Raw genomic sequence first — 17,767 nt, 5'->3', positions numbered from 1 at the left:
CTGAATTTCTGATCAATTTGATGTTATTTTAATGGACAAAAACAAGGACATTTCTAAGTTTACCCCAAACTTTTGAACGGTAGTGTATCTTTACTAAATACTTTAACTTGAACCCATTTGCAGTCCACATTGTTCTAAGTCATTGCATGGCTTCAATAGCATTCACACTGACATAGGGGCCTGGCCTACTGTAAATTGCATTATGGCTATGCATGGTTATGCCAAACATTGTCAATAAGCAAGATTAAATTCATTATTGATAAGGCCTAATAAGTGAACAAATAATTCGAATCAGATTCTAAACAAAATAACTAGTTTTAAATAGACTATGTCACACTTACAGGTACCATCATTTCTCACTGTGGGCATATAATACTAAAACAATGCAGACTATTGAGAGTTTTATGCACATCCAAACGTTTCACACTAGCCAGACAAAGATCCAATATGAAGAGAAAGGGAGAATGTCCACTCACCGTTATATTGCTCCCAAATAGGCCTGTTTTATGAACATAATCGCAACCATTTTACAGATTAGATAGCATTCCCACATCTCCAAGAAGTTACATTGCAATCACGCCACGGACGTTGTCACCATGAAACCAGGAAGGTTAACCATTCTGTTAGGTTGTAATAAAAGGAAAAAACATAAGCATACAAATAATAATACATAAATCAGTGTAAAATGTAATGATATGATAATATCGCCAGGATAAAAAAGACATGAATTGCTGTTGAACCACCCTTTGTTATAAAAGGCCCAAGGGAGGGCTTGGCTTTTGAACATAAAACGGAAGACAAGCAATTGTACAGGTTACAGATAAACTTCTCAATACAAAAGTTCAATGGTATTCACCTCGGTTCAATGATATATCTATCATTGCATGATGGGCATGTAGCCTACAACATTTTACGCACGTCCAAAACGGGACTTGCGTGGCTAAAATAAGGTGGATCTGCTTATAATGCACAGATAAAAAGGAAATGCCAGCTCACTGTTTCATTTGATATAACACAGGTAAATTGCCGAACCTGGCGTTAGGGGTGGGAAATGTTCAGTGGGCAAGGTTTTACATGACGAAATTGCAAACTAATGTGCGTTTGACACAAGCGCCGCCTTATCACCAGCCGAAAATAGAGCCCAATTTCCTTCCTTTTTTGCTACAATATGGAATGAGTATTATGTTGTTTCTTTGTCTTGAAGTCGTGATGACATTTGATTACATTTCCTCAAGGATGTTTTAGCAAAGTAATACCATATTTCCCATATCAAGGATACACTGATAACAACGTGTTTCTCCTTTCCTTCGGGTCTCAGTATTTCTGAAAATGTTCAATTCTCATTTTGATTTAGCTTAGGTATTTTCCTTAGGCTTTCAAGTGCTTTGATTTTTGACATCAAGAATGAGGTGCTGATTCACTTGGAAAAGGGAAGACAGAGCTCCTACCATATGGTAGTCTGCTGCCATGGATAAGATACAGAAATATAAATAGGCCACAAAATAAGTTTTGTGGCCTATTTCTGAACATATGTCTTCTTTGTAATGCAGAGATAAATCACTGTGTTAGCTAGTTAGTGATGGAGATGCAACATTAGACACAGGTCAGATCCTGACCAGTTGACTGTCTCTTCCAGCTGGGTTGGCTCTGGGCCTCTGCTAAACAGATAGATTAAAAGTAACACTCCCGTGCGGTAGGAACATCCACCCACCAACACACTCACTAACTCTTGTCAGTCTTTTACAAACATTGGCATATATGGGGCTAGGAGGGTGTGCTAGCTTTTCATTTCAAGCAGTAGCGAGCTACTCCTCTAGCCTGGTCCCAGATCTGTATGTGCTGTTTGGCAAGGCATTGACTATAGCAGTTGAATATGCTAAATAAACAGATCTGCGGCCAGGCTTGTACTTCTCAGCACCTCTGGGGCAGTATGCTGTCTCTATATCACTGCCAAGAACTGCCATTGTATACCTACTACTACATAAATACATGGAATAAAGTGTAATAGGTGTCCGTGTCATCTTGATACACAACTACTGTCCTACAAAAGTACATTGACTAAATGGAGGAGTTTTGAAATACTCACGTGCTGTGAGGTCAATCAATGAACTGAGTTGAAGCTCTGTGTATCAGAAGTTTGTTCATTGACAATGTTTTACTAAGGGTGGGCAAACATTTCTATTGGGCATCATCCCTTGACAATAAGATACATTAAGATGTCAATGTTTATCTCTCACCAACACTTAACTGATACTTTTTCATTCTGCTGAACTTGCTTTCAGCCAAGATGCCTCCACCATTATCCAGAGAGAGGTTTGAGTGTGTATATATATGTCTGCTGACATGGGTTATCTAAGTCCTGTGGGCCTGTAGAGCTGCTCTACTAGCCTACTGAGTGTGTGTTAAGTGTCTGTCTGTCTGGCTGTCTCATGCTGTGAGTGTGACATCCACCCAACACACCCTGTATTCAGCATCCAGGGCTAAAACACTATGCTGGAGTATTCTTCCTTATAGGCATAATGACAGACTGTTGAGTGCAGCAGTGTGTGTATCTAATGAGCCTAATCTGGACCACAAAGACCCTTACACTGTATAATTTATAGAATATGTCTTTCACTGTGCAGAATTCAGTCTCTTTCACTCAGAATGTAGATTTCAGTCTCTCTCACTGAGAGTGAAGCAGCATTGACTGACAGTTTCTGTACAGCAGGTCTCCGTGCTGTAGTGTGCTACAGGTTGTTTACGTTAGAGGGAAAGTCATGTCTTAATACTTACAGAGAGAGCTTGGGACGGTTTCTCCAAAGTACTCCTGCTGAATGGAGAATCTCCATTGAAAGTACTTTTCAGTCCAGGACATTGAGTATAATCTGTGTCCAGGAATCAGGCTCCTAAAGTTTTGACTCCTCACTGCTCTTCACACTTAAAAGACGCTGTCTGAATTCCAATCATTGTAATCAGTGCAACACCCATGTCTTTATTACCCGGTTATCTGTATCTGTACCTGTAAAAAGGAGTAGAATCCATCCTTTTGGAGGTTGGAACGGCCCTGACACTCCCACACTCCTAGTTGTATGAGTCAGGTCAAACAGAAGATAGAGGATAGCCCCATATCCTGTCTGTGTCCCAAATAGCACCCTAATGCACATTGTGCATTACTTTTGACCGGAGGCCTATGGGCTCCCAGCTGAATGAGTCATGTCAAACAGAGGATAGGGGATAGCCCTAGATCCTATCTCTCCTATGCAGCAGGCCTACGTCCAATAGGCGCTGCGCTGCGGCTGGGGCATACCCACCCGTCCACACATGCAGTGTGATGGGGTGAGTCACTCATTGGACAGACCACACTATGTGTGCTATGGCTAGTATCCAGCGGGAGGGAGAGGGACTCCCACCCTTGGAACCAACAATGTTTGTGTACCTTATTGCCCAGACAACACTGCAGCAGGATGAATGAATGACTGACTGGAGGGAGACACCTCAGTATTAATTCAGTTTGGAGCACGTCCAACATACCGTATTCTATATAGCATACTGTACATGGTACATCCACCCTGACCCCTCTCAGTTTCAACATGAGAGACATTATCATGTCTAAGGAATTATATCCAGATAGATGAATAAATGCATGTGTTGTTCATGGTATTCAGGATAAACAAACAATGTGTCATGAAATCACTTATTTTAAAGTACACAAAGTGAGTAATTTACAAGCGGCTTTCCTGCTGCGTAAATACGCACGGCGTCTTCTAGGGATATCAGGAATCCTAGCCGTCGGACACTCCATGACGTAGCGACGCACGGATGGGCGTTGTTCTTCCATAATGAGATACTTTATAACTGCAGCGCTGCCACTGACGTCAATCTAGCCAGAAGGACTTGTGACCGGTGGACTACAGTTTTTGGACTCTTTGGGAAACTTGCTTTTTGCGATTTTCGGCTGAAAACCATTTTTGTGATATTATAGTCACTCCGCAGTCGCATTAAGTAAGTTGACTTATCTTCCAAATGTGGTTATTTATTCGCTAGATTAATGCGCATGGAATATGTGGCACGCACGGAGCACCAACACCAAGCGGGCTTTCAGGGGAGCGGCTTGGTTTATTTTTCTAGTACCTATAACACCCATAACGTGGTTGACAGATGTTTGTCTTTATTTTACTTATCGACTATCAGTGTGTCGACATACAATAACCTTTTCTGTTATATTATGTGACATTTTTTATTTTTGCTACACAGTTGGAGTAGAATTATGTTTGTTTATAATTCATGCGCACTTAATGATAATATGGATGCAACCTAGGTCCAAATGGATCTGCGGTGTTGTGTGAAAGGTGGTCTGTTCTTATCTAGACTGCCTTTTATACATTTTTAGTAAGGACAGGCTACACTAAAAATCGTGTAGTTAGTATGCACATATCTTCATCTTATTACAAGTTGAATATAAGGAGGACATTAACATTGTCTTTTTTAGAACTCTGCTGATAGACCTTCCACGGTGCTGATAAAGTTTTTTGGAGTAGGCGCTGTTCTGAGTTCAGAACGGGTACTGCAAATCCTGCAGTGACACACCCATGTCCCAGTCCCACAGAACTGGAGAGAGACTGAGAAATTCACAAACTAACGGTGTCCCTTTTATCATTTAGCTTCTTCTGGCAAGATGCTGCTCCTTCTACTGGGAATTGTCATCCTGCATGCCGCAGCCCTAGTCCTCCTGTTTGTGTCAACAATTGTCAGCGTAAGTAAACCATCCTTATCAATAAATGATCTGATAAAGCAGTGTATTACTGATATCTCATTTCTGATAATCATTCCAAACAGAAAAAAATGTTTTATACATTTAAAAATCAATAGTTTGTTTTAAAGTATTGACATCTCTGCTATCTGTAAAGGTGTTTTCTATCAGGCTGCAGTGTTCTCTTGTTAATAGCAATACTGTGTTGTTTATCCTCTAGGCCTGGACAACAGGGTCCACTAGCAGCTCAGACCTCTGGAATAACTGCTCTACAACCAATGGAGGATACCACTGTGACCCAGCCTACACTGGAGGTAGGATGCAGTACAGACTGACTTTGTACATCTGATGCTGTGGCTTGTTTTTCTTCTTTTTTTTTCATTCTGCATGATGCTGATGATGCCTCCTCTTGTCCAATAGTAAACTTAATTTTGAAAGGATATACTGTAGACATGTATTTCTTGACCTTGTAAATTGAGTAGTGTGTTTGTGCATTTGATTCTTCTGAGGTGTGTCTTGAGAATAAGTTAAGCACTGTTGGTTGACTGAAAGATCAGTAGACAATAAGATGTGGGAAGACCTGAACTGTGATTAACTATAACTGGCTTAAGCCCACCCATTCACTCTCTAGTTTACCGTGCCTCTGAAGGGCGTGTCAGGCGCCACTGTGACTCTACTGCCATCAAGGGGTGAGGATGTGAACCTAGAGTTTGCACTGTTCATAGGCTCTCCTCTGTATAAATAGTCATGGTGTGATGTCCATATTCAGGCTGCATGTTTGGGAGGCCATAGTGCTGGGATGAAGGTTTAGGGTGGGACTTTGTAGGAAATTTCAAGTGTTAGATCTGGGGAGGTGTGTGTGGCAGACGGGGAGGCCTTGGACCACCCCATGTAGGACATAGTGTGCTGACAACCCTGGTCACGCCCATGTATCAGATTGTGTGTACAGCGAGATCATTAACAAAACGAGAGATCTAGCAGCCGTGATTGTCTGAGACCGATTTAGACCAAAGCCAACAGTGGTTGTAAGACTGCAAAAAGATTGCAACTAGACCATATTAAACAAAGTTATGACTGTGCATTACACCTGTTTGTCTAAGATCTCATTCCAAAATCATGGGAATTAATATGCTGTATGGACCTCGCTTTGTGCATTGTCATGAAACGGCAAAGGGCCTTCCACAAACTGTTGCTACAAAGTTGGAAGCTCAGAATTGACTAGAATGTCATTGTATGCTGCAGCTTTACGATTTCCCTTCATTGGAACTAAGGGGCCTAGCCCGAACCATGAAAAACAGCCCCAGACCATTATTCCTCCTCCACCAAACTTTACAGTTGGCACAATGCATTCGGGTAGGTAGCGTTCTCCTGGCATCCACCAAACCCAGATTTGTCCGTCAGACTGCCAGATGGTGAAGCGTGATTCATCACTCCAGAGAACATGTTTCCACTGCTCCAGAGTCCAATGGTGGCGAGCTTTACCCCACTCCAGCTGATGCTTGGCATGGTGATTTTAGGCTTGTGTGCGCGGCTGTTCGGCCATGGAAACTCATTTCATAAAGCTCCCGACGAACAGTTCTTGTGCTGATGTTGCTTCCAGAGGCAGTTTGGAACTCGATAGTAAGTGTTGCAACTGAGGACAGAAGATTTTTACACGCTACGTGTAATAACAGCACTTACATTTGACCAGGTCCGCTCTAGAAGGGCAGAAATGTTCTTGTGCCACATTGAAAGTCACTGAGCTCTTAAGTAAGGCCATTCTACTGACAATGTTTGTCTATGGAGACTGCATGGTTGTGTGCTCGATTTTTAAAAATTTTATACACCCGTCAGCAACAGGTGTGGCTGAAATGGCCAAATCCACTAATTTGAAGAGGTGTCCACATACTTTTGTGTGTATTTGCAATAGAATATCTTACAATTTCCAGAAACATGATTCTAGAGGCACTGTAATACTATAGAACTTGTGTTCAATTGCCTTAGACCCAGTACCACAGTGCTAACTGCAGTAGCCTCGAGCCCATCAGGCCGTAGCTAGCTGCCTGGTGATGTCATGTGTCTAGAATGTGCGGGTGGGTCTTGGGCCCCGGTGTGTGTTGTCAATGAGACAGGCAGTAGAGCCAACAGCAGGCTGAAGCCAACATGCTCACTCTGTCTTTCTCTCTCTCTCTCTCCTCCTCTGCCAGGTGGATTCATGGAACAGCTTGTTGGTTTGATTTGCTTTCATTACACCACTGATTGACGCACTGTTTGTATAAGGAGGCACGTGTGTTTGTGTTCTGTGAGGAGGGAGGGATCGAGGGGAAGATAGTGGAGTCTGTACTGAAGTGCACGGGGCCCGGCCCAGTCAATCAGTAGTGCTCAAAGTCCCCTGGAGTGCTTTACTGAGAAATCCGTACAGCTGGCATGCCTGGGCTGGGAGAGATAAACATGAGGACAGAGCATACTGAGTAACATGAGGCTCCGTATACTGAGAGGGCGGGATGGTGGTGGAGGCACGAGCGAAGGTCACACCCACTGGGTGGCCTTTTATTTTTAATTTTGCTATTCGGAGTTAAGTTATGCGTAGTTTATAATCCACATGGGGATTGGTTTGTTTTGTCCATCTTGTTTGTACTTGACCTGCCTTTGCCCCTGAAATGGGAATCCAGTCTTAGTTTGTATGACAAATTAGAGTTGAGCAAAGTCCACACTAGGGATGCGCCTTACTGTATGTTAGTTATTACATGTCATGGACACACAACAGCTGGTATGATCTCTACTGTAGCCACAAGCTGGCACATTAATATTTTATATGAAGCTTCGATAGTCAGGACTCAACAAAACTAGAACAATTCTTAATTTTCCTGTTTTTAACTTTTCTGTGAAATCTTTAGAATGTATATAAAAATACGTATAGACTCCAGTATAACATATTGTTGTACGGGTATACCCATGGCGCATATAATGGCAATACCTGTAGACACAAGCACAACGAGCGTTATTATGGTAGATCTTCTGGCCCCAGAGGACCACATCTCACACCAGAAAATTCCCCCATGTCACAGCCTTCTGGTACCAGACAGGCAGCCCTGAAGAGAGGAAAGAAGAGAACACGTCTGTTTATCAACAGTATAGATGGAGATATTTATAGAACCCTAATATAGAGCAGGACAACCAAGGATAATGTAACCTATCATGTTTAGGCCTATACATGGAGTTATTGCATCACATATACATTCCAGTATTCTCGTTATGAGAGCTGTTTGTATTGGTTTTGTGTAATGCTTTCGTGGATATAAATAGTGTTTGTCATATTGCTGTACAGTGGATGGGTTCGATGATAGTGTTGTTGGCAATTTCCTCCGCCATATCTCCTGTCTAGTGTGCTCTGCTCTGGGGTGAGGGCAGCATGGGGACAGACATAACTGTCGTTCTGGGTAACCTGACTCTTTGATGGCCTCATCGACTCCATTAAACCCTGTTGTCATTTCCCCAAACCTCTCATGAAAAGATGTATTAGTTTCCTGGAAAACTACAGGTGCATCATGGGAGATCTACCAATGATGTCAACTGAAGAAACTTATGAATTAGTAATGTGTTTGCAGACTGAGTACTTTTGCTGGTGATGTTTGTGTAGTCACGCAAGGTCGCCACAAAGCCAACTGTCTCCTTACTTCAACATTATTTACACATCTACTTCTTAGCCGCTATCATTCATTCAGGTTTCTTAACCAATTTAGTGACGCTAAAGCAGTCTGAGCAGGGCCTCAAACCATTGGCTTCGTGATGAATTAAATACTTGTAAAAACAAGCATGCACAGTAAGTTTGGTACCTGACAGACTCAAATTCTGAGACCTGGAGGATGCATGGTATATACTGAGACTGGAACCTTCTCTTCCTACTTGACTAAGGTCCAGTGTCTTTAGTATCCTATGGGAGCATGCAGATCTGTTTGGCTCTGTAGAACAACATTTCTTTTTGGGTGGGGGGGGGTAGCATTAGCCACCAAAAGAGGACTGTAGCAGACACAGCTAAACATGAGATGAGAGAGATGTGTGAGGAATGGCTTCAGATAGAGGGATAGCTGGCTTAGGAAACCTGAGAGTGGATGCAGGTTGCATGCATGACCCTCAGACAAGAAATAGACCCCCTTGGAAGTCCAGGCATTCCAGACGTAGATAGCGCTACAACCACAGCACTAACACACAGATTGGTGGGGGCAACGTCTCAAAGTCCCTGGCTGTCAATACAGGTTACTAGAATGGGTTAACAGGGCTTTCTGTACTGTAGTACGCTGGCCTTGGAGCAGTGGTCGGTAGCCAGAGGATCAATATGTAACACAAAGTGTTAGGGGCCTGTGTGTATTACTGAGTACGCTACAATGCTTTCAGGAACAGAATATCTATGTAGGTACCATTATTGTAAATCCATTAAGGATTCCAGGTAACTAAACAAGACTCATTCTGTGTCTGGCCAGACCAATATTTAGCTGATTTAACAATTTTGAGTTTCATTCTCATTAAAAGTGGTTGCTTTAGTGTGGCGACCTCTGCATTATTCGTTTATCATGTTGTGTATAAAAAGTGAAGTTGATTTCTAGAAGTGAGTCTTATGGGTCCATGTACTGTATAGCCATGTATCCTGTGTGGTCCTCTGTAGCTCAGTTGGTAGAGCATGTCTCTTGCAACACCAGGATAGTGGGTTTGGGACCAACCATAATAAGAAAATGTCCACTTTGGATAGAATCCTCTGCTAAATGGCATATATTATCTATAATTGACTGACAAGCTCCCTCTCTTCCCTACAGAGTGGATCCAGGCAGTGCAGGCCCTGATGATCCTGTCCATCATCTTCAGCTTCATCTCTCTCTTCCTGTTCTTCTGTCAGCTCTTCACCCTCCAGAAGGGAGGACGCTTCTTTGTCACTGGAGTCTTCCAGATCCTCGCCAGTGAGTAGCCATTTTGTCATCCAGGAAAACAAAACTGAAACGGACACATTCAGAAGTTTACACTACATTCTTCGAAGTATATGTGCCTGGAAGAACCTTTTGGGTTGCCACACCTGCGGAACCTTTCCACTTGAAACATGTTGCTCAAGCAACCCCTCTGAAAAGGTTATTTGAGGAACCCATGTGTAAATGTTCAAACCAGAACCTTTATGTGATTTAGAGGGGTTCAATTCTTAACCTTTTATTGTAGAGGGGACAGCCTATCAGATTTTGAGGTGAGGCTTATTGGAGGCATAGCTTTCAGATAATTATTTTTGTTCACACTTTAGCATAAATGTCATTCCTGTTCAAAGTTGTACACCGCAATTCAAAATGTTCCTTGATCATATTAGAATATGTAATATGCATTCATCATTGCTGATTACATATAGTGGTAACTATTTGAACTTTGAACTTTTTATATGCTCTTGAAGAACTCAAACTCCTCTGTTAGCTTGATTGAAACTACAGAACCATCAGTGTTCAACCTTAGCATGCAATGACAATCGAACAGATGAACTGGAATGACATTTACTCTTAACGGGTGACTAAGATATATTTTACAGCCACACCTCTACTCCAGGGTCCCTCCATGAACCCGTTGCTACAATAGGGGTTTATCCATTGTTTATTGTGTTCTGTGCCCTTTGGCTATGGATAGACTTCTTCTAGTCTATTGTGTCAAAGGGCTGCCAATGTCAAACCTCCCAGGTTGGCACTGTAGACTGTGCCAGTGGGCACAGAGACGATCACACAAGTGGAAATGTCAAGACAGGCAATGTAGGGGGTGAACAACAAAACATCAACAAAGAGACAATGCCATGACATGCCAGTTCACAGTGGGCTGGGGAACTTGGAAGTAGACAAAGGTTCTAGATGAGGAAGTGAGAGGCCTGTTTATGGTTAAATAGCCACCATCTCCCCCAATGCTGCCCAGCAGGGTTCATAGTAGGACACATTAAATAAAGCACAGATTGTGATTACATGACACACAATTTGATCTTCAGGTTCAAATGGAATTGACTGCATTGTATGTAAATATTTCCTCTCATCGTTTCCAGGTCTGTTTGTGATGAGTGGAGCAGTGATCTACACAGTGATGAGTCCGAACTGGGTGCCAGTATCGGAGGCCTTCGGCTGGGCTTATATCCTGGCCTGGGTGGCCTTCCCTCTGGCCCTGATCAGCGGACTCATCTACGTCATCTTGAGAAAACGGGAATGAGGCCCATGTCCCCTAACCTCCACCCCGCCCTCAGCATTAACAATCACCCTAGGAGACTAAACTCAAAAGCCTGAGGACCTGTATACCTCACTGGGTCACAAGGCTGCTTCACCTAGGTCTGCACCGCACCCTAGGGGTAACACCAAAAACACAACCACCAAAAATGACATAATGAAACAACCAATACTGTCAAATGTATATACTGTAGTATCTATGGTTTAAAACCTATTTATAACACATTTTACGTGTATGTACATAGTATTGTCGTGTTGCTCCGTTGACAAAAATATTCGTATGAGCTTCATTTTAGCTGATAAAGTGCCTAAATATTTGTTTGTAATTATGAAATAATTAGACGCTGTTTGTTTCTCTCTATGTAACCCACCAAAAAATGAAGAATAAAAAAAGTTTTGAACTATTTTAACCAAAGTGCATGTATAAAATATAGAGCTAGAAAGAATGTGTAACTGAGCTTGCTTTACAAAAACTAAGTGGTAACATCCAAATGATGGTTGTTAAAGGGATTCTCCTGTACTTTTTAAATACTTTTTAGCCAGTAGTTTTAAAAGTAGAGCTCACGATCCAAAAGTGGCCCCTGAAAATTGCGTACTACGACACGTGCCCAATGTCACTGCTTCCGCTCATGCTCTGCTGTGTGTGCATCATGTGCCTCTTCCTAGTTTTCACAAATATGGTGAGGAGCTGAGGCTCATTGGTTGAACTCAAATTGCTAGGGCACTGGCTCAAATGGGAGAAATTCTAGGAAAAATGGCGAAGCACAGCTTCAAGAAAAAGTTTCTTTCAAACTAGGAATTTCGTGGCTAATTGAGGTAAGACAGTAATTCTGAACTACACATCCAGCCCAAAGCGGGTGGTTTAAAACCAATACTTAGTAGTTGCCAAAGGTCCGGAGCATGTCTTTAACCATTCAAATGTTGGTTTGGTTATTTCTGTAAAATGTTTCAACATTATTTTTTTCTATTTTTTTTTTATTTTCAACAAAGATGGTGCTATGTATTTACCATTCCTATTACTGATAGCCATTTTGCAATCATTTACAGTCAAATGACTTGACTTATGCCATGACGTAACTAGGACATCAGGATGAGAAGTAGACTCCGTTGTAATGTCCATGTGCCTAACTGCTTATGTGTATAGAGAAGGCAATTCCATTTTGATCTGTCTAAATCAAAGCTTTGAAACGATCAGCTTTGATTGTTCGGCTACAGGGCGTTTGAGTGATGTAGCATTAGTTTATTTTGTTGGAATGCCATTTGGAATGTCAGTATTAGAAGATCCTGCCAATGTTCCATTTGCATTACTTAAACTGTTTTAGACAAGTTCAAGGAATGTAAGCTAAATGAAATTCACGGTGACTAAGATCTGTGTCTTTTCTCTCTTTGTAAGGCCATGCCATGTTGATTTGTTGTGTTTGTGTTTTATAGCATATGTACGACCAGTAAACACACTAGAACCTTTCTCTTGGACAGAGTACTGTAACAACTAGTAGGGCATTATAGCCAGATCCAAATTGATTTAAGTTTTTATATCTAACATTTTAGAGATATTTCAATAGTAATGGTAAGCTCTGAGGCAGCCTACTCAAACCTGATCGAGGCAGAATAGAGGACATTACTTTTAGTATTAGCTTTGTCATGTGGGAGAAAATGGACAGTGTTTGCAGTTTATGTTCTGTTTGCATACAAATGTTCTGTTTCACATACTTGAAGTTTGACAAGCTGCAGTCTCTGCCACCCTGAAGAACGCAACTTCTTTCTTTTTGGGGAAAACATTGTTTAATATATCTATGACTATCTAGTATGCAGACTGATTCAATAAAACCAACCAAATTGAAAACAGCTCCTACCTACGGGGATTTCTATATATTTCAGTACTCATACTGTATGTTGTGTATTCTTCCTCATCACAGAATATAACTAACACTAACCCCATTAGACCTATATCTGATACATTGCATAATGTTGAACTCTAACTATTTAGCCAAATACAATGTTAATAGCTATTGTCTGCCTTGAAGTTATGGTAAACTACTGACGTGAAAGGTGCAGTACATGAAAGAGTGTAAAGTGGAATCCCTGCCAATGTTAACTGTATCTGGTTGGTCTTAGATAACTGTGTGCTATTAAAGAGAATGCAAATTCTGAGTTCTCCCTCTCTCTGTGTCCATGATGTAATGATACCTGCACTAGGGGCTCGATTCAATCTGTATTGCCGAAGTCCAGCGCTATAGCGCGCTTTAAATTTAAAGGTACTTTCCTATTGAGCCGACATATGCAGCGTTTACTGTGAATGCAGTCTGTGCGGGAACATTGCCTTTAAATGTGTAGTGCATTCATAAATTATTCAGACCCCTTGACTTCTTCCACATTTTATTACGTTACATCCTTACTCTAAAATTGATGAGAAAAATATATATTTTATCCATCTACACACTACCCCATATTGACAAAGCAAAAACTGAAACACGACATTTGCATAGTTATTCAGACCCTTTACTCAGTACTTTGTTGAAGCACCTTTGCCATCAACTACAGCCTCGAATCTTCTTGCGTATGATGCTACAAGCTTGGCACAGCTGTATTTGGGGAGTCCCATTCTTCTCTGCAGATCCTCTCAAGCTCTGTCAGGTTGGATGGGGAGTGTCGCTGCACAGCTATATTCAGGTCTCTCCAGAGATGTTAGATCGGATTCAAGTCCAGGCTCTGGCTGAGACACTCAAGGACATTCAGAGACTTGTCCTGAAGCCACTCCTGCATTGTCTTGGCTGTGTGCTTAGGATCGTTGTCCTGTTGGAAGGTGAACCTTCACCCCACTCTGAGGTCCTGAGAGCTCTGGAGCAGATTTTTATGAAGGATCTCGCTGTACTTTGCTCTGTTCATCTTTCCCTCGATCCTGATTAGTCTTCCAGTCCCTGCCGCTGAAAAACATCCCGCAACACGATGCTGCCACCACGCTTCACCGTAGGGATGGTGCCAGGTTTCCTCCAGATGTGATGCTTGGCATTCAGACAAAATAGTTCAATATTGGTTTCATCAGACTAGAGAATCTTGTTTCTCATGGTCTGAGAGTACTTTAGGTGCCTTTTGGCAAATTCCAAGCGGGCTGTCGTGTCTTTTACTGAGGAGTGGCTTCCGTCTGGCCACTCTACCATAAAGGCCTGATTTGTGGAGTGCTGCAGAGAGAGATGGTTGTGCTTCTGGAAGGTTCTCCCATCTCCACAGAGGAACTCTGAAGCTCTGTCAGAGTGACCATCGGGTTCTTCTTCTTCCCTGACCAAGGCCCTTCTCCCCCGATTGCTCAGTTTGGCCAGCCCTAGGAAGAGTCTTGGTGGTTCCAAATTTCTTCCATTTAAGAATTATGTTGGCCACTGTGTTCTTGGGGACCTCCAATGCTGCAGAAATTGTTTGGTACCATTCCCCAGATCTGTGCCTCGACACAGTCCTGTCTCTGAGCTCCACGGACAATTCCGTTGACTTCATGGCTTGGTTTTTGCTCTGACATGCACTGTCAGCTGTGGGACCTTATATAGACAGGTATGTGCCTTTTCAAATCATGTCCAATGCATTTCATTTACCACAGGGGGACTCCAATCAAGTTGTAGAAACATCTCAAGGCTGATCAATGGAAACAGGATGCACCTGAGCTCAATTTAGAGTCTCATAACAAAGGGTCTGAATACTTATGTAAATAAGGTATTTCAGTTATTTTGTTTTTTTTGCAAACATTTCTAAAAACCTGTTTTCACTTTGTCATAACGGAGTATTTTGTGTCGATTGATGAGTAAAAAATGTATTTAATACATTTTAGAATAAGGCTGTAACATAACCAAAATGTGGAAAAAGTCAAGGGCCTGAATACCTTCTGAATGCACTGTATATCGCGCTGTAGCGCAGGTCTTCAGCACTACGGATTGAATCCAGCCCTAGCTCTGCATACACAAACATACATTTTCTGTACATCTCCTTATTTAACATGTGCTGCATACAGTATGTGCTTCATGTCACTGGTTTAAACACACCTTCTGTGCCCATTCCGGGGCAGTCTGTCTGTAGCATGTGGGCTACTGTAACTTAAGGTACCTGGTGTGACTGCAGCAGCAGCTATGTGACTAGTGTTTAACATGGTGGTACTAAGGCATGATGGGCGACCCGGCGATGCAGTCATCCTTGGCATGCAGCTAGTGTTTCTCTGTCAGCAACCTGTCAAGAGAACCATCGCGCTCGCCCAGAAGCTTGACTGATGCGTGAAACCCGCAAATTCAGACAAACAAAAAGGTATACTGGGTTCGCAATCAAAAAGATATCGCATAAAGCTTATTTCATTATTATTATTAATACTATTTTTTATTCACTGGATCATGGATAGCGTGCACAGACGTTTTAGCTTTACAGCTTTACAAACTGAAGAAGGCTGTAAAGCCGAAATGTCTGTGTACACTATCCCTGATGCAGTGAAAATCATTTTCAAAAAGTGAATAAGGAAGTAAGCATTATGCTACATCCTTCTTTTTAATTTTTTTATTTTATTTCACCTTTATTTAACCAGGTAGGCTAGTTGAGAACAGGTTCTCATTTGCAACTGCGACCTGGCCAAGATAAAGCATAGCAGAGTGAACAGACAACACAGAGTTACACATGGAGTAAACAATTAACAAGTCAATAACACAGTAGAGAAAAAAAAGGGGAGTCTATATACAATGTGTGCAAAAGGCATGAGGAGGTAGGCGAATAATTACAATATTGCAGATTAACACTGGAGTGATAAATGATCAGATGATCATGTACAGGTAGAGATATTTGTGTGCAAAAGAGCAGAAAGGTAAATAAATAAAAACTGTGGGGATGAGGTAGGTGAAAATGGGTGGGCTATTTACCAATAGATTATGTACAGCTGCAGCGATCGGTTAGCTGCTCAGATAGCTGATGTTTGAAGTTGGTGAGGGAGATAAAAGTCTCCTACTTCAGCGATTTTTTACAAATCGTTCCAGTCACAGGCAGCAGAGTACTGGAACGAAAGGCGGCCGAATGAGGTGTTGGCTTTGGGGATGCTCAATGAGATACACCTGCTGGAGCGCGTGCTACGGATGGGTGTTGCCATCGTGACCAGTGAGCTGAGATAAGGCGGAGCTTTGCCTAGCATGGCCTTGTAGATGACCTGGAGCCAGTGGGTCTGGCGACGAATATGTAGCGAGGGCCAGCAGACTAGAGCATACAAGTCGCAGTGGTGGGTAGTATAAGGTGCTTTAGTGACAAAACGGATGGCACTGTGATAAACTGCATCCAGTTTGCTGAGAAGAGTGTTGGAAGCCATTTTGTAGATGACATCGCCAAAGTCGAGGATCGATAGGATAGTCAGTTTTACTAGGGTAAGCTTGGCAGCGTGAGTGAAGGAGGCTTTGTTGCGGAATAGAAAGCCGACTCTTGATTTGATTTTCGATTGGAGATGTTTGATATGGGTCTGGAAGGAGAGTTTGCAGTCTAGCCAGACACCTAGGTACTTATAGGTGTCCACATATTCAAGGTCGGAACCATCCAGTGTGGTGATGCTAGTCGGGCAAGCGGGTGCAGGCAGCGATCGGTTGAAAAGCATGCATTTGGTTTTACTAGCGTTTAAGAGCAGTTGGAGGCCACGGAAGGAGTGTTGTATGGCATTGAAGCTCGATTGGAGGTTAGATAGCACAGTGTCCAATGACGGGCCGAAAGTGTATAGAATGGTGTCGTCTGCGTAGAGAGTGGATCAGGGAATCGCCCGCAGCAAGAGCAACATCATTGATATACACAGAGAAAAGAGTCGGCCCGAGAATTGAACCCTGTGGCACCCCCATAGAGACTGCCAGAGGACCGGACAACATGCCCTCCGATTTGACACACTGAACTCTGTCTGCAAAGTAATTGGTGAACCAGGCAAGGCAGTCATCCGAAAAGCCGAGGCTACTGAGTCTGCCGATAAGAATATGGTGATTGACAGAGTCGAAAGCCTTGGCAAGGTCGATGAAGACGGCTGCACAGTACTGTTTTTTATCGATGGCGGTTATGATGTCGTTTAGTACCTTGAGTGTGGCTGAGGTGCACCCGTGACCGGCTCGGAAACCAGATTGCATAGCGGAGAAGGTACGGTGGGATTCGAGATGGTCAGTGACCTGTTTGTTAACTTGGCTTTCGAAGACCTTAGATAGGCAGGGCAGAATGGATATAGGTCTGTAACAGTTTGGGTCCAGGGTGTCTCCCCCTTTGAAGAGGGGGATGACTGCGGCAGCTTTCAATCCTTGGGGATCTCAGACGATATGAAAGAGAGGTTGAACAGGCTGGTAATAGGGGTTGCGACAATGGCGGCGGATAGTTTCAGAAATAGAGGGTCCAGATTGTCAAGCCCAGCTGATTTATACGGGTCCAGGTTTTGCAGCTCTTTCAGAACATCTGCTATCTGGATTTGGGTAAAGGAGAACCTGGAGAGGCTTGGGCGAGGAGCTGCGGGGGCCGGAGCTGTTGGCCGAGGTAGGAGTAGCCAGGCGGAAGGCATGGCCAGCCGTTGAGAAATGCTTGTTGAAGTTTTCGATAATCATGGATTTGTCGGTGGTGACCGTGTTCCCTAGCCTCAGTGCAGTGGGCAGCTGGGAGGAGGTGCTCTTGTTCTCCATGGACTTCACAGTGTCCCAGAACTTTTTGGAGTTGGAGCTACAGGATGCAAACTTCTGCCTGAAGAAGCTGGCCTTAGCTTTCCTGACTGACTGCGTGTATTGGTTCCTGACTTCCCTGAACAGTTGCATATCGCGGGGACTGTTCGATGCTATTGCAGTCCGCCACAGGATGTTTTTGTGCTGGT

General features: G+C 42.9%; 1 protein-coding gene across 1 annotated transcript; it reads left to right on the top strand.

The window, feature by feature from the left end:
• Positions 1-3,843: 3,843 nt before the first annotated feature.
• pmp22b (peripheral myelin protein 22b) lies at positions 3,844-13,089 on the top strand. The gene is made up of 5 exons (XM_029685184.2): positions 3,844-3,984; positions 4,644-4,735; positions 4,953-5,046; positions 9,523-9,663; positions 10,764-13,089. Exons 2-5 carry the CDS (start codon positions 4,658-4,660, stop codon positions 10,922-10,924), a joined length of 474 nt encoding a protein of 157 aa, XP_029541044.1. The 5' UTR covers positions 3,844-3,984; positions 4,644-4,657; the 3' UTR covers positions 10,925-13,089.
• The last annotated feature ends 4,678 nt before the right edge of the window (positions 13,090-17,767 follow it).

Source organism: Oncorhynchus nerka, linkage group LG16, assembly GCF_034236695.1.
Source record: "Oncorhynchus nerka isolate Pitt River linkage group LG16, Oner_Uvic_2.0, whole genome shotgun sequence".
In the NCBI taxonomy this organism is placed as follows: domain Eukaryota; kingdom Metazoa; phylum Chordata; class Actinopteri; order Salmoniformes; family Salmonidae; genus Oncorhynchus; species Oncorhynchus nerka.
This window is presented reverse-complemented; position numbering and strand designations above follow the sequence as displayed.